Source organism: Spermophilus citellus (assembly GCF_964194105.1).
Source record: "Spermophilus citellus genome assembly, chromosome: 10".
Lineage (NCBI taxonomy): Eukaryota > Metazoa > Chordata > Mammalia > Rodentia > Sciuridae > Spermophilus > Spermophilus citellus.
The window spans coordinates 69105955-69129432 of NC_138197.1; the positions used below are offsets into that span (position 1 = coordinate 69105955).

A 23478-nucleotide genomic window follows, 5' to 3' on the forward strand; every position below is an offset into this window, starting at 1 on the left:
CTCAGCCTCCCAAACCACTGGGATTACAGGTGTGTACCACTGCACCCTGCTGGCAGGTTTTTTTTTTTTTTTTTTTTTTTTTTTTTTTTTTTTTAAAGAGAGAGAGAGAGGAGAGAGAGAGAGAGAGAGAATTTTTTTTTAATATTTATTTTTTAGTTCTCGGCGGACACAACATCTTTGTTGGTATGTGGTCCTGAGGATCGAACCCGGGCCGCACGCATGCCAGGCGAGCGCGCTACCGCTGGAGCCACATCCGCAGCCCAGGTTTTTTTTTTTAATATTTATTTTTACTTGTAGGTGGACACAATAACTTTATTTTTCTTTATTTTTATGTGGTGCTGAGGATCGAACACAGGTGAGTGCTCTACCACTGAGCCACAGCCCCAGCCCATCCCCAACTGGCAGTTTTAAGCCAACAAATTTGTGGTAATTTGTTATGACAATGCCAGGAAAACATTTAACACAGTAGCACACACCTGTAGTCCCAGCAACTCCAGAGGTTGGGGCAGGAGGATTCCATAAGCCTAGGATTTTAGGCCAGCCTGGGTAACACAATGATATCCTGTCTCCTTAAAAAAAAAAAAAAAAAAAAAAAAAAAAAAAAAAGTCCTTACCTTCATTTATCCAGGCTTCAAGCTCTGACTTCTGACTCATCTCTACCCCTCAAACCTTTCCTACTCTCCACTCTTGCCCAATCGGTTGAGCCTCACCAAGCACAGCCCAGACTCATCCCTCTGTTCTGACTCTTAATAAATATTAAAAAATTCTCTCTCTTTAAAAAAAACAAAGGAATTGGGGCAAATTTGACAATTGGTAAATCTGAGAGAAGGGCTTACTGGGGTCCATGGTAGTATTCCTTCAACTTTTCTCTGGGTTCCATGGAAATTTAAATAAAAATCATAATCCAGGGCTGGGGTTGAGACTCAGTGGTAGAGTGCTTGCCTGGCACACCTGAGGCCCTGGGTTCGATCCTCAGCACCACATAAAAATAAAAAAATAAAAAATAAAGATATTGTGTCCATCTACAACTAAAAAAAAAGTTTAAACAATCATAATCCTCAATCCATAATACTCAAAATGTCAGCATTAGAAATCAAATTTGAAATGCAGATTATAGAGTCAGAAAATCTGGAACCTGCTTTTTAACAGCCCCTACAGATTCTGAGGCAGGTCCCAGTCCACACTTAAAGTGTTGCTTAGCATTTTGTAGTGGAATGTGCTTACAGGTCCAGCCCCTTCTCTTCTCCAGCTGAGGAGTCTCTGGCTGGAAAGGTCAGGCGGGCAGTGGAGATGTGGTTTCATGGTAAGAGCAGGAGTGGAGGTTGTGGGCATGGTAGATGAGGGGCTGAGGTCCAGGACAGCTTTTGCCCTCCTGCCCTGGTTTTGCCTTCTGAGGGAAGAGAGGAGGCTCCTAGGGCCCAGGGGAAGAATGCTATTACAGCTCCGAACTTCTAATACTAGTACTGCTATGACTCCTTTTTATACCTCCTTGGATAATTCTCATCTGTAAAAAAGATGCCACAAAAAAAAACTGTGAGACATCCCCCCAAGTTAAAACGTTCCAGATATCCCCGAGTCTTGCACTCCTCCAGCACAGATGTATTCAGATGGCAGACACGTTGTTCTGGCCTCTGACCAGCAGGTGGCAGCAACACATCTCTTTATCTTGCTCACCACAACCTGAAAGAGATTCAGGTGCCTCACATTTGCACTACAACGCAAGAAGCAAGTAAGATCTGATCGCTATCCTCAAAGATCATATTGTTAGGGAATGGGAAGTCAGACATATAAATCAATAACTATTTCACTAGCTGTGTGATTTGAGCAAGTTACTTAACCTTTTTGTGCCTCAATTTCTTCCCATTGTATTCTGTAAAATGGGAATAGTATCTAAATGATAGGGTTATTGTGAGGATTGGAAGTAATAAAGGTGTCAAATGCCTACCATGATACTTGGCATCTATGAAGCTTAGTTATTACTAAATAATCCAATAGGAGAAAAGATGAAATTGAAAAAGTGTCCAGGGTACTCCCTAACTGGGAGGGTTAATGCCCCCAAATGGAAATAATGGGGAAAGAATTCCACTGAAGCTATTCTGTCAGTGTGGACCCTGCAATCCACTAAGCTGGAGAATCACTCCTGAAAAGTGAGGAGCTGGATTCTTTATGGGTGAAGCTCCACTTGGATCCCAGAGCCCAGCACATCAGCAGGTCTGCTCAGGGCTTGATTTCCTAGAAACAAGCACCGTGCAACTCCAGACAAGCACCGTCATCTCTCTGAACCTCAAGTCCTACCTAAGTGGTGGGGAAAAGAGACCTTGGGAACCAAAGAACAGTGCTGAATTCCTAATCTGGGACAGAAACACCCCTATTGCCAGGGATTGCTCCCAGTGGCATGCTACCACTGAACTATAACCTCAGCCCTTTTTGTATTTTATGTTGAGACAGTGTCTCGATAAATTGACCAGGCTGGCCTTGAACTTGTGATCCTCCTGCTTCAGCTTCCAGAGTAGCAGGAACTACAGGTATATGACACAGGGCCTGGCTGGCAAAGGAATCTTGGGGAGGACACTAGCCTTTCCCTGGTATGTGGAGTGGAAGTGTGAGCCAATCCTCAACCTAAGGAGCAGGACCCCAGATAATACTTGTTATAAGCAATGAGGGATATATCATTGCTCCTTTGTGCTTGTGTCCTCTCTGTCACATGGGAGGGGAAGAGGGCAATCAATGTTATTGAGCACCTACTATGAGACTCATGGGAGCCTCATTCTAGGAGGGCTTCATTGTCTCTATTCTACAAATTAAAACAAACAAATAAACAAACAAAAAACAGCCTAGAGAGGACAAGTAAGTCACCTAGGGTCACATAGCTGGTTAGTACCCAGACTAGTGGCCTGATTTCTTCTCCCAGGACCTTTCCCAGCGTTCTGTCTGTGCCTCAGCAGCCCACACCCTTAGAAACACCCTGGAAACTGTATCCATAAATACTCCTGCCCCCAAAATCACAATCCCATGCATTCTGCTGTCTGAATCCAACTTCCTCCCTTCTCAGTAGGCCCCTTCAATTGCTTTGGCCTTGCCAGGGAGTCCAGCTGGTGACTCTGCTTACTTAGTGTCCCACCTATCCAACCATATTGCTCTCCTATCCAGCTTTGGGTCCATGCCTATCATTTAGTAGTACTCTTGCAGTAACCTAAACTTTGTTGTTCATCTTTCTTGAAAATCCCTATGTGCATTCAATGGTTGTTTCTCTCAGAGCCTTCAACAGAGCAGCCAAGGGAGGCAGGAGAAGGAGGGGTAGTGATAATACTGGCTGGTGCTTATACAGCATGTACTACCGGCCGAGTACTAAGAGCTTCACATATTATAACTCATCAAATCCTCCCAACTCTATGAGGTAGGTACTATTATTATTATCTCCATTTATGGATAAAGAGAATGGGATGAATAGAGGTTTAGCCACTTATGAAAGCCCAAAACACACAGCTTATCAAATTGAGCAATCACGTTCAGAGTTCTGGGACACTAAGGAAGGATGAGGCTACCCCTGACCCCAGTCATCAGCCAGGCATCGCTAGGCTCCTTCCATCTCAGGTCCAGCACTGCTTTTGGCCACTAGTTGAGACAATCCAACAGAAGCCCAGATCCTCACTGCACTTAGAGGCTGACAATATTACTTGGGAGATTAGTAATAGTAAAATAATAAAAATGTAGCTCAGGGGCTGGGGTTGTGGCTCAAAGGTAGAGCGTTCACCTGGCACGTGCAGGACCCTGGGTTCCATCCTCAGCACCACATAAAAATAAATAAAATAAAGGCATTGTGTCCAACTACAACTAAAATATATATATATATATATATATATATATATATATATATATATATATATATTTTAAAGTAGCTCATATTTGCAGCCTTTACAATGTGTGTCCTAAGCATTTCCATATATTTATTCATTTAATCTTCCTAATACTACAAGGTAGAAGCTACAGTTATCTGTATTTTGTTGAGATGGAGGAACAAGCCAGGCATGGTGGCACAGGCCTGTATTCCCAGCAGCTCAAGAGGCTGAGACAGGAGAATCATGAATTCAAAGCCAAATTCAGCAACTTTGTGAGGCCTTAAGCAATTTAGCGAGACCCTGTATCAAAATAAAATATAAAAATGACTGGGAATGTGGCTAAGTGGTTAAGCACCCTGGTGAAAAAAAAGATGGAGGGAAGCCTAAATTTGTACAATAGAGAGCAGGGGAACCTGGGGAAGAGTGGCAGTTGGATTGGCTCTTACCTATGACTTTTCCCACCTGTTTTCCTGCTGTAAGATCTCCCAGGCCTGGCTCCTTTCCAGTAAGCAGAGGAGCCACCTCTGCCTGGCAGTTTCCCCTGCAGGTTCTGGTCTTCCTCACTCAATAACTGGCAGAGCCCTGCTGAAAGACCCTCTGGTCTCCTCTCCTCTGAGGCATCTGAGGGCAGGAGGGGCTTAAGCAAGAAAGGGGATAGGAACTCCACCAGGGACTCCCCAGCTTGAGTCCCCTCTACTTTCAGAAGCCAGGTCTACCACAAGCTCCCTACAGACAGGACTTGAGCTGGTCCTCCCCGGGCCTTGCCTGCCCTTCAATACAGGGTGCAGTGCTGGCTTTCAGTTTGTTCCTGGAGGGTGGGGCTGAATATGGGGTGGATGAGGCTTCTCACCAATGGCTGCTGGGGCTCAGAGCCCAGGACTGTGGCAGAAAGCACCAAAGTTTCCCCAGCACCCTCCTAACACCTGCCAAGCTCCTAACCAGAAGTTAGGACTTCTCATGAGACCACAGGGATAACTCCCAGTTAGTTAGGAGTTAGGATGGTTTATCCATCCTGTCCCCTTTCTCCCATCCTCCTTTTTCCTATTTCCCTGGCAACCAAACCAGATCAAGGAGAAAGACCTGGCAGCTGTGCAGGGAGAGACTAATAGCCCGGAAGGAAGGAGGGGCCTGGAGAGCAGGGGAAGGCTGTAGGGATGTGAGCTAGCTAGCAGGGCGTTGGCTCTGGCCCATCTCAGAGGACACAAAGGGAGTGGGGGAGTTCTCTGTCCTGCAGTATGGAGGAGCTGGCCAGCCAGGGATCCAGCCTAGAACCCCAAGCCTGCTTCCCAAGACACCCAACTCTCATCCTCAGGGCCAATCTGAGGTGGACCTGTCCTTCTGGAGAGCCTGGGAATCCCCTGCAGCAGCAATCCCTTGGCTCCAGGCAAGCCAACAGGCCTCAGCATCCTGAATCCCGCAGAGCAGACCATTCCATCGGAGCTGCCTCTGGTCACTCCTGGGCAGCCTGTGCCTGCATTCTGGAAGCTGTGTGACATGCAAAGGCCAGACATTAGCCTTCCCTCCAACTTGGTGTGTGTGTGTGTGTGTGTGTGTGTGTGTGTGTAAAGGAATGTATGATTGCATATTTGTGTGTATAATGTGTGTACACATGTATAGGGGCTATGCATATGTATCTGTTTATGGATCTGCCCAGGGCCTTTTCTCTCCTTTTTAGATGGTGTGGGGAGGGAGGGGGGTTAGGCACCTTCTCTTTTCCCCAGTCTCCCCAATCCCCACCAGCTCAGCCCATCCCTGGGTACCTGTAACTCCTCAATACTGGAAACCGGTTGCGGCCAGTCTGTTCAGCCTTGGCAGTAGCTGCTGCCCCTCAGCCCCCTCCCCTTGGTACCTTAGGCATTGCCCTGGTTCCCGTAAAGCCCATGACTGAGCAGCAGTTGGTAGGGAGGCGGGGGAGAGGGAGAATCCAGTAAAGGCAGACAGCATATCTCAGGCCCACATAGCTCTCAGGCTTTGGCTGGCACATATCCTCCAAGAGCTGGGCCCAGCCCTCCTCAGGCCCCTGTGAAGTACCGGCCCTGTTGCAGCCTGGGTTAGGTTCAGGTTTGGGGCTGTGTCTTTAAGGTGGAAACATCAGCAGCAGACAACCTCTGCAGGGATAGGGGGAGGGTGAGGGGAGTTGGTCAGTCCATTAGCTGCAGAGCTGGCGCCAATCACTAGCCCTTCACAGGGCCCTGGGGAATAGGGAGAGATCAGCCCTTCCCCAGCCCCCTCTGCTTCTGCTCTCCTGTCCCGTATTTCTTCTGGGTATGGTGAAGGAGGCAGCCGCAGACAGCAGGTGAAAGGATGGCCCTGTTTCCAGCAAGTGGAGCAAGTGGAGGCCCAGGCCAGGCCAGCTCTCCATCCACCTAACCTCATTATTCATGTGCCAGAAGCTTGCCCTTTAACCTCAGGTCCTTCTATTCCATATTTTTTATCAAATATTCGGGGCAGGGACCCCAATTCAAGTCAAGACTTCCCATCCTAGGCTCTAGCTTTGAATGCTTGCTGGAAGGCTCTGACCCCTACCCCACACCACCCCCGTCTATAGTCACATTCCCGCTTCTACCCGCTCCAGCAACAGGGGGAATCAAGTAGGCTGGGCGCCCCGCACCCAGGCCGGGGAGGGAGCGGCGCCGCCGCAAGTTCCGCAGGGTGGGGCGTCCCCCTCCCCACACAGCCCAGCTGTAGCAGGCCCTCAGGCCAGTGGGAGGAGCTGCTCGTGCCCCCCTCCGGGGGACCACAGGGCTATAAAGCCGCCCCGCAGCTGTCTGCGGCTCCTTTCCGCCCCATCCTAACTCTGAGAGCGGTGATCACCAGCAGTCATGAGCCACCATCCGTCGGGCCTCCGGGCCAGCATCAGCTCCACCTCATACCGCCGCACCTTCGGGCCTCCACCCTCACTGTCTCCCGGGGCCTTCTCCTACTCGTCCAGCTCACGCTTCTCAAGCAGCCGCTTGCTGGGCTCGGCATCCCCGAGTTCCTCGGTGCGCCTGGGCAGCTTTCGTGCCCCTCGAGCTGGGGCCCTGCGCCTGCCCTCAGAGCGCCTCGACTTCTCCATGGCCGAGGCCCTCAACCAGGAGTTCCTGGCCACTCGCAGCAACGAGAAGCAAGAGCTACAGGAGCTCAATGACCGCTTCGCGAACTTCATTGAGAAGGTGCGTTTTCTAGAGCAGCAGAATGCAGCTCTGCGCGGCGAGTTGAGCCAGGCCCGGGGCCAGGAGCCAGCGCGCGCCGACCAGCTGTGCCAGCAAGAGCTGCGGGAGCTGCGGCGAGAGCTAGAGCTGCTGGGCCGTGAGCGCGACCGGGTGCAGGTGGAACGAGACGGGCTTGCAGAGGATCTGGCGGCGCTCAAACAGAGGTCAGGGGGCAGGGCTGGGGCTGGGCGACGGCCGTCGAGGCGACAGTATCTCTCTCCCTTCTTTAGCAATCCAAGGGCGTGGTTCTCTGGGCCAACCCGAGTGTGTGCGGGCAGCATCCTCGCCCGTGTTCTAATGGTCTGGGAGGTGATGGGGATATCCATGCCTTCCCTGAGTGTTAAGGGGACCTCTTCTCAGCTCTCAGAGCTTTGAAAAGAAAGTCGGGAGATTCTACCAGGCAGCCTCTTCCCTAGAAGTCCTGGGCAGTAATAACAGGGATCCTGGGGGACACGGTTTGGGGCGAGGGCTGGGAGAAGTACCTGAAGCTCAGTCTCTAAACATTCTACACATCAGGTTGGAGGAAGAGACGCGAAAAAGAGAGGAAGCGGAGCACAACCTCGTGTTCTTCCGCAAGGTGAGCCTCGGCTTCACGTCGAGTTCAGCTTCCCTACTCCTGTCGCTGACTTGCTTGCCCAGGGTCCCATTGGCGTGGGAAGGCAACCAAGTCGCCTCCAGAGGCAGATAGGGAAGGCTCGGCCCTTCCTTGTCCTGAACAGTCCCTCCTTCTCTTGAACCCCCATTCCCACCCCCACAAAGGATGTGGACGATGCCACCCTGTCCCGCCTGGAACTAGAGCGCAAGATTGAGTCCCTGATGGATGAAATTGAGTTCCTCAAGAAGCTGCACGAGGAGGTGACCCGGGGAGGTTTGGGAGTGGCTTTGTTGGAGCTGCGGACATTAGTGGGTGGGGTTGAGGAATCGCCCTGGAGATTAGAAGTGAGATTTTCTTGGGTAGACGCTGCCACTCATCACTTGTCTACAGGTGGTTTGGATTCCCACCCCTGCGCCACCTGTTGGTAGGCATTGGAACTACACTCCGAACTTGACCGCTGGTTTAGCACCAGCCTGGGCGCAGGTTGCGCAGTCTTGTGCGCTCTGCGCTACCTGGAGCCCCATTCCATTTGTTCGTTTTCTCTCTTATCTAGGTGCGAGCTGCGCACTCCCGCTCGGATTTGCGCTGTAGGCTCATTCTTTGTCTGTCCTGGAGAATAGGAGCTGCGAGACCTGCAGGTGAGCATGGAGAGTCAGCAGGTGCAGCAGGTGGAGGTGGAGGCCACGGTGAAGCCAGAGCTGACCGCGGCGCTGAGGGACATCAGGGCGCAGTATGAGAACATCGCAGCAAAGAATCTGCAGGAAGCAGAGGAGTGGTACAAATCCAAGGTGGGAGAGCTGCGGGAGTGGAAGGATGGGGAAGTGGGAGGAAAGAGCCTAAGGAGGAAAGACGCTGAGGAGTGTCACTTGTCCCAGCCCACTCCAACCCTGGTTACTCTTTCACCCCGCAGTATGCAGACCTGTCGGATGCTGCCAACCGGAACCATGAGGCCCTGCGCCAGGCCAAGCAGGAGATGAACGAGTCTCGACGCCAGATCCAGAGCCTGACATGCGAAGTGGACGGGCTGCGCGGCACGGTGAGAAAAAGCTGCACTCCCGGGCCAAAGGTGGAGAGTGGCGGACAAAGGATGAAGGATTCCCTGGCTGACTCCTTTCTCCTTCTCCACCGCAGAATGAGGCGCTGCTCAGACAGCTGCGGGAGCTGGAGGAGCAGTTCGCCCTGGAGGCAGGTGGGTACCAAGCCGGGGCCGCGAGGCTCGAGGAGGAGCTGCGACAGTTAAAGGAAGAGATGGCGCGGCACTTGCGTGAGTACCAGGAGCTTCTGAACGTCAAGATGGCCCTGGACATCGAGATAGCAACCTACCGGAAATTGCTGGAGGGCGAAGAAAGCCGGTGAGGGGTGGGGCTTTGGGGGTGGAGCAGGGAGTGATCCGCTTGGCAGGTAGAGGGATGGGAATGGCCTGGGCAGAGCACGCTGACTGTGCGCTTGGTCCACAGGATCTCCGTGCCCATCCATTCCTTTGCTTCTTTAAGTTTAAAGACAACTGGTGAGTCCTCTGCGTCTGACTTCCAGCTTGTACCTCCCTTGGTCCTCTTGTGCTCTGATTGGACTTTTCTTGTTCTAGTTCTGCTTAGGGATCAGTTCTCTCCAGGAAACTACTGAGTCCTGATTTATACTGGTCCCTACTCCTCTTGACATGCCTTACCCACCCTTGGGAATGGGAGTGGGAGCCTGAAAGAAGAGAAACCCCCAGGTAATTTCCCTTCTATCCCTCACCCTGCTTTCTCTAGTGCCTGAGGTGGAGCCTTCCCAGGACATCCACAGCCGGAAGATGGTTCTAATCCGAACAATTGAGACCCGGGATGGGGAGGTAAGACAAATCCCCTGTCCCAGGTACCCATGGTACTTCTAAACCCCAGCCTGGCTATAGATCTTGAGAGTATTGAGGATGAGTGGTTCCTGGGGAAGCGATGGAGACAGAGAAGGGGGATGGATAAACTGGCCTCAGCTGGTTGTACTAGGCACGGGACCCCAGGAACCTAAGGAGCATGGTGCTGAACCTTCTGCCCCTTGTATACCTTGCCCCCAGCAGGTGGTGACAGAGTCCCAGAAGGAGCAGCATAGTGAGCTTGACAAATCTTCCACTCACAGCTATTGAGCCCCTTGGCTGGAAGGTCCCTGCTCCTGCTCTAGGCCTACTCTAAGCCTGGACCCTAAAACTAGCCCTGAATGAGTTTCCCCTCCTCTGCATGTGTCTGGGGTGGCACCAATCCCCCCACCCCTGTCTCTTAGCTAAGTCCTACCTGGCCAGTACTAGCTGAGCCTCTTCCTGACCTGATACATATACTTATTTCTTTGTGTCTTGGTAAGAGGCTGATGAGTACCAGGACAAGTCTGCTCCAGTCATGATCCCATGGTGGGGATGGGTAGGGTCTGAGTCTGAGTTTCACTCTTGAGTCAAATAAAACTGCTATTAAGAGAAACCTCCAGTGTATTTGTGTCTGTGGAAAGGGGAAGAGCCTCAGTAATTTATCTTTTTATCTCTAGTCATTTCTTTTGTTGTGTTGGGGATCAAACTTAGGGCTTTGTGAATGTCAGGTTGTCATTTATTTTATTTTTTTTCTTTTTTAAAGATTTTTTTCACAATACCTTTATTTTATTTATTTTTTATGTGGTGCTGAGGATCGAATCCAGGGCCTCGCACATGCTAGACGAGTGCTCTGCCTCTGAGCCACAACCCCAGCCCCAGATTGTCATTTATTTTCTGATCCCCACTGTCTTGGCAGAAAACTGAGTTTTCTCCTATTTCTATATTTTATCAACTTCTGTTACTCACCTGCAGCCCTGAATACACAGCTGCCTGCTGGGTATCCCATAGGTCACTCCAACTCAAACTGTTCCAAACAAACTCCCCACCTTTCTCTCCATCTGCAATCAGACTCTATCTTCTGGGTTCTCCACCCCGAAAGAAAGCACCATTGAACCTCTCTTGTCAAATTAAAATCTACTCATCTTGGGCTGGGGATGTGGCTCAAGCGGTAGCACGCTTGCCTGGCATGCGCGGGGCACTGGGTTCAATTCTCAGCACCACATAAAAATAAAATAAAGATGTTGTGTCCACCAAAAACTAAAAAATTCTCCCTCTCTCTCTCTCTCTCTCTCTCTCTCTCTCTCTCTCTCTCTCAAAAAAATCTACTCATCTTGTACATATTTCTTTTCTACTATAAATTCTGTTAAGAATCTACTTTTTTTCCCCCTGTGTGTGTGTGTGTTTGGTATATGTATGTGTGCACACATGTGTATGCTGGGTTTCATGTGCATACTAGGCAACAGCTCTAATACTGAGCTACACCCCTTACCACCACCACCATTTGCTTCTTAACTTTTTCAAGTTCTCCCCCTTCCTATTATCACCACCTTAGTCCGGCTATCATCATCTCTTGCCTGGGTTACATTAACTACATTATCAATGGTTTCCTTCCCTGGCCTTCCCCTGCCACCCATCCAAATCTATTCAATACACTTGGACAGCAAATTGGATTCTGCTACCCCCACCACACACACACATACACACGCACGCGCACACACACACACACACACACACACACACACACACTGCTTGAAATGTCTTATTTCCATGCTGTCCTCCAATTCCATTCCAGCCTAACTCTGCTGTCAAGTAAAAATCCACTCCGGGTTTAAGATTTTCTTCTCCATTCATTTATACTGCTAGGTTCAGAGAATAAGCCAGAATCTATTATCTTTCTTTCTTTCTTTCTTTCTCTCTTTTTCTTTCTTTCTTTTTTTTTTTTAAATGGGGGGGCCTGGGGTTGTGGCTTAGCGGTAGAGCACTCACCTAGCATGTGGATTCAATCCTCAGCACACATAAAAATAAATAAAATAAGGGTCTAAATTTTTTTTGTAGTTGTATATGGACAAAATACCTTTATTTTATTTGTTCATTTATATGTGGTGCTAAAAATTGAACCCAGTGCCTCACACCCTACTAGGTAAGTATTCTGCTACTGAGCTACAGACCCAGCCTCAGAATCTCTGCTTTCTAGGAGCTCACATCTGGGGTGATAGATAAATAAGCAGAAAATGCCAGCGCCATGAGCGCTGGTACAGTAACATTAGGAGGGGCTCTTGACCCAGTCTTTCAGGGTAGGGAGGGCTTTGGGAGATGAGATCACATTGAGCCCTGGTGAATGAGCAGGAGAACTAGGTCGAGAACTCAGCCAGGCAGTAAGAACAGTTTGAAGACTGAAAGTGGTTCTAAAAACATGAGTGAAGGATAAAAAGGAAGAAATAGTGCTGAGGTTGGAAAGACAAAATAGGAGCCTGGTCATATGTAATAAGCCATATTGCAGAGCATAGTGGCATACACCTGTAATCCCAGCAACTTCAAAGGTTGAAGCAGGAGGATTGCAAGTTCAAAGCCATACTCAGCAACTTAGAGAGGTCCTAAGCATCTTAGCAAAGCCCTTTCTCAAAATAAAAAGGGGATGTGGCTTACTAGTTAAGCACCCCTGGGTTCAATCCCCAGTACCAAAATAAATCATAAACCATATTGAGTCATTCAGAATTTATCCTAAGGAAAAGGGGAGAAATGTAAGGAAGGGTTTTGAGAGGAGAATAAAATATTCAGATCTGCATTTTAGAAAGATTGCGCTGGTGAAAAAATGTGTAGAAAGAATTAGGAGAGATGATGATGAACAGGGTAGTCAGAAAGGAATTTGAGAAATATTCTGGGACAGCCAGGCAGATAGAAGTTAGCACCTTTCACAGAAAGAAGGAAAAATTGGAGCTGGGGGAGGGAGCGAAGGCCAATATGACAAAGTCAGGTTTTTTGTTTTTTGTTTTAACCATACGATTTATTTTTATTTTATTTAGTCGTACATGACAGCAGAATGTATTTTGACATATAATACATACATGGAATGTACATACATCAATCATAATGTCTATTCTATTCTGCTGCCCTTCCTACCCCCCTACTCCTCCTCTCCTCTCCCATCCTTTCTCTCTATCCAATCTAATGTGACACACTTTTTTTTCTTTTTCTCATCACAACATCATATATGTATTCTGTATAACAATGAGGTTCTCCTTCCATCTTCTGTGCAACTCCCCTTCTCCCTCTTTTCCCCTCCCACCTCTCTTCCCTATTTAGTGGTAGTCTTCTTCTCATGCTCTTCCTCCCTATCTCATTTTGAGTCACCCCCCTTATATTAGAGAAGACATTGGGCATTTGTTTTTTAGGGATTGACTAACTTCACTTAGCATAATCTGCTCTAATGCCATCCATTTGCTTGCAAATGTCATGATCTTGTTAACAAAGTCAGTTTTAAACTTATGGAATATTAGACACAGTGGGACAGCCAAGAGGAAGGGATGATAAGCAGTTGAATCCATAAGTCTAAAGTTCCAGTGCGATCGGAACTTGGAAATACAGAATATATCAGAATGCATTATGTTGCAAGGAACAGTTAATACCCTTAAAAGGGAAGAAAAAAATATCTCAAATAACGAGGAGCCAGAGGTAGGAGGTGGCCTCTGAGGTTGGTTGATTCAGCAGTTTAATGATGCCATCAAGGACCCAGGCTCTGTCCATACCTCTGCTCAGCCTTCTTCCTTAGAGGGAGCTTTGTCCCAAGGATGTTCTGTTCATAATCCCAAGATGGCTTTCAGACCCTATTCACATCCATGGGAGGAAAGAGAAAACCCGCCTTCCACAAAAGATATAAATCCTTTCCTTTGGACTATTTAGCTATAATGGTCACTCTTAGACCAATAATAGTCGTCAGAGGAAAGCTGCTGATTGGCTTGACCTAATCATCTGGTATGGAATGGATGCAACATCTGCAGATATTACTCAGGCTTCTTATCACCTTCACCTCTCTGCATAAGGACACAGAGATATGCAGTCTTTATACCACCTGACTATCCTCCCTTTTATTCAGTGGTAGATGTGTTGCTTCAGAGGAGAAATGTTGCTGCAGAAAACCAAGCAAAACTGTAATTTCAAATGTTTAGGTTTCAAGTAAGCAAAATTTCAGGTTTGGAAACTTCCACATCAGATTTTGTGTTATGATTTGTACCAAATACAAGGAATAGAGATTGATTTAGAGATTTTGTAGGACTTTTATGAGCTTATCAGGATTCACACAAGAAAGGAAAGCACTAGGGATCCAAGATGGCAGGCCAGAGGGAGGCAGCATTCTGTGTTGCTTTATGACCTGGAATTCACATAGTGAGAATACTGCTTCTCTGCAAGCAATATTCCTGCCCCCATGCGGGAATCACCAGGTAATCCAGGGCTCCAGGCCTCAGCCTCAGAGTAGGTCTCCCAACTACTCACCCACGCAGGACTACCGGTACCAGATCAAGACCATTGGTAGCACCAGTACCTGCAAAGAACTTTCAGCCACCCACACAAGCAGAAATCACAGACGCTGCTCCCATGCAGGACATCCAGCAGCTTCACAGGAGTAGGAACTCCCACCATCACTCCTGTGTGGACTCCCATTTACCAACTTACTCCCTGGTGGCCTCCATATTGGGACTTTTCAGCAGCGGAGATAGTTCCCTGCGCATAGTAGCCTGCCTGTACCCGAGAACCTCACACAGGCTCTGAAGTCAGCCAACAACCACACACTGAGCACCACAGAGCTCTTCTCTGAACTCATGGTCCAACGCCATCGCCCAGCTCCCCCGACCCAATCCGACACCTCACTGTTAACAGAAGGCTTCTCCATCTTGGGCCACCTTAATCATACATCTTCAGTGGAGGCAACTCCCAGTTTGGAACTCTGGCTGGTCAAGTACCCAGTTTCTAACTCCCCCCTCTCCCCAGCAACTGCTTCTCCAGCACAGTGATACCTTGGTTACCTTCACCATCCTGAGGGCGGAGATACTAGCTAACAACAGATGATCCCACCTATTGGATGAGAAGGGAAGCAGGAAAACAATCCCTGTTTCTCCAACCAAAACAATCCCTGTTTCTTTCTTCAAGATTTTTTCCCCCCTCACCCTCTCTATTCTCCTACTCTCACATCCCCAATATACGTGAAACCGAGTACTTTGCATGAATTAGGATTATGAGGACTGGGACATCTGAATAGTATATTACAATTGTGTTGTATATTCTTTTTTTTTTTTTCATTTTCCCCACCAATTTCTACTATTTTAACATTTAAAAAAATTTTCTTTATATATATATATGTGTGTGTGTGTGTTTGTTTTATGTACTCTACTATCTTTCCAATTACTTGTCTACAAAAAATTACTTCCTCTCCCTTCTCCTGCTACTAATCTTCCTCTTTAGATTTCTCTTTCACATTTCCTAAGATATAATAATTCTATATCTCACCTCCTACCTCCTTAGCATATCATTCTACTCTTCACCCCTGGTTCTTTGTCCTTCATCAGAAACTGTAAACCCTTTTACAAACCTACTGAGTATATTGTAGGTAATAATTGAATTCATCATTTCTCTACATTGTGACCAAACTGTAAATGTCTTAATAGCAAACATTTGTTTTCAGGGTGTATATTAGTTATATTGAGATCTGTTAACATTGTCCTTCACCTCAAAGGAGAGGCATAGGGACACAGGGGCACTATAAGCCTATAGGGTAAAAACAATAATGCCTCCAATGCACAGTGCTAAAAGGGAGGACACACAAGCAATATGAAAAGACAAGGGAAGAAAGTACCTCAAACAAATCAAGAAACCATATTATTAGAATCCATGGCCAGCACAGCAGAAGAAATTACAAAGAAGGAGTTCAGGATGTACATAATTAAAATGTCCTGTGAATTAAAGAATGATATAAGAGAGTAAATACAGGCAGTAAAAGATATTTTAACAATGAGCTACATAAACAAATACAGAAAGAAAAAGATTACTTCAATAAGGAGACAGAGGTTCTAAAACAAAACCAAATAGAAATACTTGAAATGAAAGAAACAATAAACCAAATTAAAAGTTCAATTAAAAGTATCACCAACAGATTAGATCACTTGGAAGACATGTCCTCAGATAATGAAGATAAAATATTAATCTTGAAAAGAATGTAGACTACACAGTGAAAATGGAAAGAAACCATGAGCAGAACATTCAAGAAATATGGGATAGCATGAAAAGATCAAGTTTGAAGAGTTATTGGGATACAGGAAGGCTAAGAGTTCCAAACCAAAGGAATGAGGAATCTATTTAATAAAATAATATCAGAAAATTTTCCAAACATGAAGAATGAATTGGAAAACCAAATTCAGGAGGCTTACAGGACATCAAATGTACAAAATCACAACAGATCCACACTGAGGCTCATTAAAATGAAAATACCCAACATACAGAATAAGGAGAGAATATTAAAAGCCACAAGAGAAAGGATAAGATTACATATAAGGTGAAACCAATTAGATTATGTGTAGACTTTTCAACCCAGACCTTGAAAGCTAGAAGATCCTGAAACAACATATATCAAGCTCTGAAAGAAAATGGATGCCAACCCAGAATCTTTTTTTGTACAATTATTATTTTTTTTATTAGCTACACATGATATTACAATAATCTTGGCAATTCATACATTTGAATCAATTGGGGTATAATTTTTCATTTTTCTGATTGTACAGATTGCAGAATCACACTGGTCATAGAGTCACCTATATACATACAGCAATCATAATGTCTATAACGTAGAATCTTATATGCAGCAAAATTAAACTTTTGATTTAATGATGAAATAAAAACCTTCCATGATAAACAAAAGTTAATAGAATTTACAACTCAAAAGCCTGAACTACAGAACATTCTCAACAAAATATTCCATGAAGACGAAATGAAAAACAACAATGAAAATCAGTAGGGGCTGGGGATGTGGCTCAAGCGGTAGCACATGCATGCGGCTCGGCTTCGATCCTCAGCACCACATACAAACAAAGATGTTGTGTCCACCGAAAACTAAATAAATGAATAAATAAATAAATAAATATTTAAAAAATTATTAAAAAAACAATGAAAATCAGTAAAGAGAGTATTACACTAAAGGAAAAACTATTCAAAGGAGAAACCAAGTTAAGTTAAATACCAAAAATGAATAAAAATGGCTGGGAATACAAATCATGTCTCAATAATAACCCTGAATATTAATAGCCTAAAGTCACCAATCAAAAGACATAGACTGGCAGATTGGATTTTTTAAAAAAGACCCAACAATATGCTGCCTCCAAAAGACTCATCTCATAAGAAAATACATCCACAGACTGAAGGTGAAAGGTTGGGAAAAAATCATACCACTCACATGTACTGCAGATGCAAGCAGGGGTTTCCATCCTCATATCAAGCCAGAGTTTAATCAAAAGAGATAAAGAAGGATATTTCATACTGCTTAAGGGAAACATTCACCAATGAGACATAACAATAATACATTTTTATGCCCCAAACAATGGAGCATCTATGTTCATCAAACAAATTCTTCTGCGGGAGTAGGGTGGAGGGTGGGGACTGAGGTTGTGGCTCAGTGGTAGAGTGTTTGCCTGGCATGCAGGAGGCACTGAGTTGAATCCTCAGCACCACATAAAAATAAAATAAAGATTTTTGTGGCCACCTAAAACTAACAAAAATATATAAAACAAACAAACAAACAAAAATTTCTTCTCAAGTTCAAGAGTCAAATAGACCACAACACAATAATTCTTAGTGACTTTAACACAGCTCTTTCACCACTGGATAGATCATCCAAATAAAAGTTGAACAAAGAAACTATAGAACTCAATAATACAATCAATAACTTAGACTTAACTGACATATATAGAATATTTCATCCTTCAATGCACGAATACACTTTCTTCTCAGCAGCACAGGATCCTTCTCTAAAATAGACCATGTATTATGCCACAAAGCAACTCTAAGCAAATATTAAAAAGTAGATATACTAACCTGCATTCTATCAGATCATAATGGAATAAAATTAGAAATCAATAATAAAATAAAAAACAAAATCTACTCCAACACCTGGAGACTAAATAATATGCTAGTGAATGAACAATGGGTTGCAAAAGACATCAAGGAGGAGATTAAAAAAATTAAAAGTAAATGAGAACACAGATACAATGTATTGAAATCTCTGGGACACTATGAAGGCAGTACTAAGAGGAAAGTTCATTGCTTGGAGTTCATTCCTTAAAAAAAGAAAAAGTCAACAAATAAATGACTTTAACATTACATCTCAAAGCCCTAGAAAAAGAAGGAAAAAATCAACACCAAAAGCAATAGAAGGCAGGAAATAATTAAAATCAGAGTTGAAATAAATGAAATTGAAACAAAAGAAACAATTGAAAAAATTGATAAAACAAAAGTTGGTTCTTTAAACAAATAAATAAACTTGACACATCTTTAGCCATGCTAATGAAGAGAAGGAGAGAGAAAACTCAAATTACTAACATACATGATGAAAAAAGGAAATATCACAACAGACACTACAGAAATACAAAAAAATAATTAGAAATTATTTTGAAAATTATTTTGTATTCCAAAATAGAAAATATCAAAGGCATTGACAAATTTCTAGGGTCATATGATTTGCCCAAATTGAATTAGAATGATATACACAATTTAAACAGATCAATTTCAAGTGATGAAATAGAAGATGCCATCAGAAGCCTACCAACCAAGAAAAGCCCAAGACCAGATGGATATATAGCTGAGTTCTATAAGACGTTTAAAGAAGAATTAATACTAATACTCTTCAAGTTATTTCAAGAAATAGAAAAAGAGGGAGCACTTCCAAACTCATTCTATGAGGCCAATATCACCTTATTCCAACACCAGGCAAAGACACATCAAAGAAAGAAAACTTCAGATCAATATCTCTAATGAATATAGATGCAAAAATTATCAATAAAATTCTGGCAAATCAAATACAAAAACATATCAAAAAGATAGTGCGCTACAATCAAGTGGGGTTCATCTTAGGGATGCAAGTTTGGTTTAACATATGAAAATTAATAAATGTAGTTCATCACATCAATAGACTTAAAGATAAAAACCATATGATCATCTCAATAGATGCAGAAAAAGAATTTGACAAAATACATCACCCCTTCTTATTCAAAACACTAGAAAAACTACAGATAAAAGGAACATATCTCAACATTGTAAGAGTTATCTATGCTAAGCCCCAGGCCAACATCATTCTAAATGGATACAAGTTGAAAGCATTCTCTCTAAAAACTGGAACAAGACAGAGATTCCCTCTTTCACTACTTCTATTTAACATAGTTCTTGAAACACTGGCCAGAGCAATTAGAGAGATGAAAGAAATTAAAGGGATACAGATAGAAAAAGAAGAACTCAAATTAGTACTATTTGCTGACAATATGATTCTATGCCTAGAAAACCTAAAAAGTTGCACCAAAAAATTTCTGGAATTAGTAAATAAATTCAGCAAAGTAGCAGGATACAAAATTAATGCCCATAAATCAAAGGCATTTCTGTATATCAGTGACAAATCCTCTGAAAGGGAAATGAGAAAAAAAAAACTACCCCATTTACAATAGCCTCAAAAACAAACAAACAAACAAACAAAAAACCAACTTGGGAATCAATCTAATAAAAGAGGTGAAAGACCTCTACAATGAAAACTACAGAACGCTAGAGAAAGAATTTAAAGAAGACCTTAGAAGGTGGAAAGATCTCCCTTGTTTTTGGATATGCAGAATTAATAATGTCAAAATGACCATCCTACCAAAAGCATTATACAGATTTAATGCAATTTCAATTAATATTCTAATGACATTCCTCATAGAAATAGAAAAAGCAGTCATGAAATTCATCTGGAAAAATAAGAGACCCAGAATAGCTAAAGCAATCCTTAGCAAGAAGAGTGAAGCAGGTGGCATCACTATGCCAGAACTTAAACTGTATTACAGAGCAATAGTACCAAAAACAGCATGATATTGGCACCAAAATATACTGGCAAACCAATGGTACATAGTAGGGGACACAGAGACTAACCCACATAATTACAGTTATCTTATATTAGACAAAGTTGCCAAAAATATACATTGGAGAAGATAGCCTCTTCAACAAATGGGAAAACTGGAAATCCATATGCAACAAAATGAAATTAAACCTCTATCTCTCACCATAAACAAAACTCAAAGTGGATCAAGAAGCTAGGAATTAAACAGAGATTCTGTGTCTAATACCAAAAAAAAGTAGGCCCAAACCTCCATGATATCACTTTTAGGCCCCTACTTCCTTAATAAGATTCCTATAGTGCAAGAATTAAAATCAATAATTAAAAAATGGAATGGATTCAAACTAAAAAGCTTCTTCTCAGCAAAGAAACAATCAATGAGGTGAATAGAGAGCCTACAGCTTGGGAGCAAATTTTTACCATTTGCACATCAGATAGAGCACTAATCTCTAGGGTATATAAAGAATTCAAAAGGCTAAACAGACACACACACCACACACACACACACACACACACACACACACACACACACACACCACACACACAATCAATAAATGGGCCAAGGAACTGAACAGACACTTCTCAGAAGAGGATATACAATCAATCAACAAATATATGAAAAAAATGTTCATCTTCTGTAACAATTAGAGAAATGCAAATCAAAACAACTCTTAAGATTTCATCTCACTTCAGTCAGAATGACAGCTATTAAGAATACAAGCAACAATAAGTGTTGGCGAGGATGTGGTGGGGAAGGCACATTCATACATTGCTGGTGAAACTGCAAAATTGTGCAGCCAATATGGAAAGCCGTTTGGAGATTCCTTGGAAAACTGGGAATGGAATCACCTTCTGACCCAGCTATCCCACTCCTCAGTGTATACCCCAAAGACTTAAAAACAGCACACTACAGGGACACAGCCACATCAATGTTTATAGCAGCACAATTCACAATAGCTAAACGGTGGAACCAACCTAGATGCCCTTCAGTAGATGAATGGATAGAGAAAATGTGATATATATATACACAATGGAATATTATTCAACAATAAAAGAGAATAAAATCATGGCATTTGCAGGTAAATGGATGGAGTGGGAGAACATAATGCTTAGCCAACCCCCCCAAAAAAAAAACAAATGCGGAATATTTTCTCTGATATAAGCAGGCTGATTCATAGTGAGATTGAAGGGGGAGCATGGGAGGATTAGACAAACTCTAGATAGGGTGGGAGGGAAAGGGAAGGGGAATAAGGTTAGGAAAAACAGTGGAATGAGATGGACATCATTATCCTAAGTACATGTCTGAAGACACGAATGGTGTGAATATACTTTGTGTACAACCAGAGATATGAAAAATTGTGCTCTATATGTGTGATATGAATTATAATGCATTCTGCTGTTATTTATAACAAATTAAAATTTTTAAAAAAGGAAAGCACACAAGAACAGTGCATAAAGCAAGAAAGACATGATTGAGGCTGTGGCGGGGTAATTGGGGAAGATCTAAAGGAGTTGGTTGAGAACACACAAGGATGAAGGAAGAGAACCAGGAGAATGGGCCCCTGAGAAAGGAATACAAGAGAAAGCTTTATGGGAGGAAGTACCCAAAGTATGCCAGTAGGTCAAAGTATGCCAGGAGTCTGTTATATAGCAAAAGGAAAATCTGGGATTTGTCAACAAGAAGGATGCTAGAAACCTCAGTGAGTGCAGCTTTAGGGCAGGGTAAGTCAGAAGATAGAAGTGTCGATTGAGGAGTGAATAAGAGATGGGGGAGTAGAACATACTTTTTCAAGATGTTTGTTAAAAAAAAAAAAAAAGAAACCAGGACTGGGGCTATAACTCAGTGACAGAACACTTTCCCAAATATATGAGGCCCTGGGGTCCCAGTCAAGAAAAGAAAAAGTAAATATTATAAACAATAAATAGAGGGGCTGGGGTTGTGGCTCAGTGGTAGAGCACTTACCTAGCATGTGTGAGGCACTGGGTTTGATTCTCAGCACCACATAAAAATAAATAAGAGGCCACCAACAACTAATGGAATATTTAAAAAATAAAAATAAACAATAAATAGAGACCCGGGGCAAAGAAAATGAAAGCCTGTGTTTGGGAGAGAAAATTTTGAGTGAAGGAAAGATTAACCACTGTTTTTTCAAACTGCAGGTCATGAACATTGTAACTTAAATTACCGAGTCAAAACCAACAGTTTTACTGTTGTTTTTTTTTTTTTTTTGAGGGGGTTTCTATGAATTGAACCCAGGGTAGAGGGGTGCTCTATCACTGAGTTACATCCCAGCCCTTTTTATTTTGTATTTCCAGATAGGATCTCACTAAATTGCCTATGCTAGCCTGAACTTAAAATTCTCTGGCTTTGGCCCCCAGTCCTTGGGACCACCAGCATGCACCACCCTGTCTTTTTTTTTTTTTTTTTAAGATTCCTTGCCTAGGGCTGGGGATGTGGCTCAAGCGGTAACGCGCTCGCCTGGTATGCGTGCGGCCCGGGTTCGATCCTCAGCACCACATACCAACAAAGATGTTGTGTCCGCCGAGAACTAAAAAATAAATATTAAAAATTCTCTCTCTCTCACTCTCTCTCCTCTCTCACTCTCTCTAAAAATAAATAAATAAATAAATAAATAAATAAATAAATAAATAAATAAATAAATAAAGTGAGCCATTCAATGGTTCTTAGTAATTAAAAAAAAAAAAAAAAAAAGATTCCTTGCCTAGACTCAAGCAATCCTCCTACCTCAGCCTCCTGAGTAGTTGGTACTACAGGTGTGTGCTATTACACCCAGCAAGATCAAGTTTTTTAGAAATAAAAAGAATTAAGAAATGTACAGTCAAGCTTTTGTTTCCAGTGTGTTTATATGTGTTGTGTTGCCACATAAAATTCATCCTTAAGCCAGGTACAATGGTGCACGCCTATAATCCCAGTTACTTGGGAAGCTGAGACAGAGTATCATAAGGTTGAAGTTAGCCTTGGCAATTTAGCGAGTCCCTATCTCAAAATTAAAAAATAAATAAAATGAGTTAGGGATGTAGCTCACTGAGATTGGGCCGCTGGGTTTAATCCCCAGACCTCCCAAAATTGCTTATACTACATCAATAGTACCACCATAGTAGTACTCAGTTTCTTGGAAGAATGTTAACTGAAGGGAGATAGTTTTCATTATATCTATTAAAAAAGAAAAAAAGGGCTGGGGATCTAGCTCAGTTAGTAATGTGCTTGCCTCTCATGCATGAGGCCCTGGGTTCAATCCCCTGTACCACAAACACACACAAACTCAGAAGTAAGGATGTGGCTATATTTACTTAGTACAGTGTAGTACTGTTAAAACTGGATATGTGCCTGTAATCCCAGCAGCTGGGGAGACTGAGGCAGGGGGATTGCTGGTTCAAAGTCAGCCTCAGCAAAAGCAAGGTGCTAAGTAACTCAGTGAGACCTTGTCTCTAAATAAAATACAAAATAGGGCTGGGGATGTGGCTTGGTGTTTGAGTGCCCCTGAATTCAATCCCTGGTACCCCTCACCCCACGCCCCAAAAAAGAACTGGACTATGGTGATCATATGTGTCCTGGGCCCCAAGTAGGTTCCCATGATTACAGCAGGGATAAAACATCAGGGGCTACCTACAGAGTGGCACAGAGACTTCAGTTATCTGGGTTGCAAAAAACAGAGACTATCTTCCACAAGGGTAAGTCTGTTAATGAGGTTAGAGACGGAAATGAGAACAAGAACTGCAGCTATCCGAGTGTGACCCGAGGCACATTTATTCTGTCTGGTCTCACAGAACCTGAGAGATGACTAGAAGCCTCCTGGGCAGCTGGAACACTTGCTCCCTGACCCAGCATCCTGCCATCTATTGCTCCTGTCACAACCAGCAAAGTACTTCATCTTTCCTAC

The 23478-nt window shown here is 43.7% G+C and overlaps 1 protein-coding gene across 2 annotated transcripts; it reads left to right on the forward strand.

Annotated features, from left to right (window-relative positions):
* Window positions 1-6476: 6476 nt before the first annotated feature.
* On the forward strand, window positions 6477-10046 carry PRPH (peripherin). 2 transcript variants are annotated; one of them, XM_081311459.1, is made up of 9 exons: window positions 6477-7197; window positions 7550-7610; window positions 7793-7888; window positions 8249-8416; window positions 8539-8664; window positions 8760-8980; window positions 9086-9135; window positions 9380-9459; window positions 9679-10046. In XM_081311459.1, exons 1-9 carry the CDS (start codon window positions 6662-6664, stop codon window positions 9745-9747), a joined length of 1407 nt encoding a protein of 468 aa, XP_081167585.1. In that variant the 5' UTR covers window positions 6477-6661; the 3' UTR covers window positions 9748-10046. The 2 variants fall into 2 exon arrangements, with proteins under 2 accessions (XP_081167585.1, XP_081167586.1); XM_081311460.1 differs by having other exon boundaries at window positions 9682-10046.
* The last annotated feature ends 13432 nt before the right edge of the window (window positions 10047-23478 follow it).

Coding starts and splice junctions, on each gene's coding strand:
- PRPH (XM_081311459.1), top strand. CDS start 6,662: ATGAGCCACCATCCGTCGGGCCTCCGGGCCAGCATCAGCTCCACCTCA. Junction 7,611..7,792: donor ACCTCGTGTTCTTCCGCAAG/GTGAGCCTCGGC, acceptor ACCCCCACAAAG/GATGTGGACGATGCCACCCT. Junction 8,665..8,759: donor TGGACGGGCTGCGCGGCACG/GTGAGAAAAAGC, acceptor TCTCCACCGCAG/AATGAGGCGCTGCTCAGACA.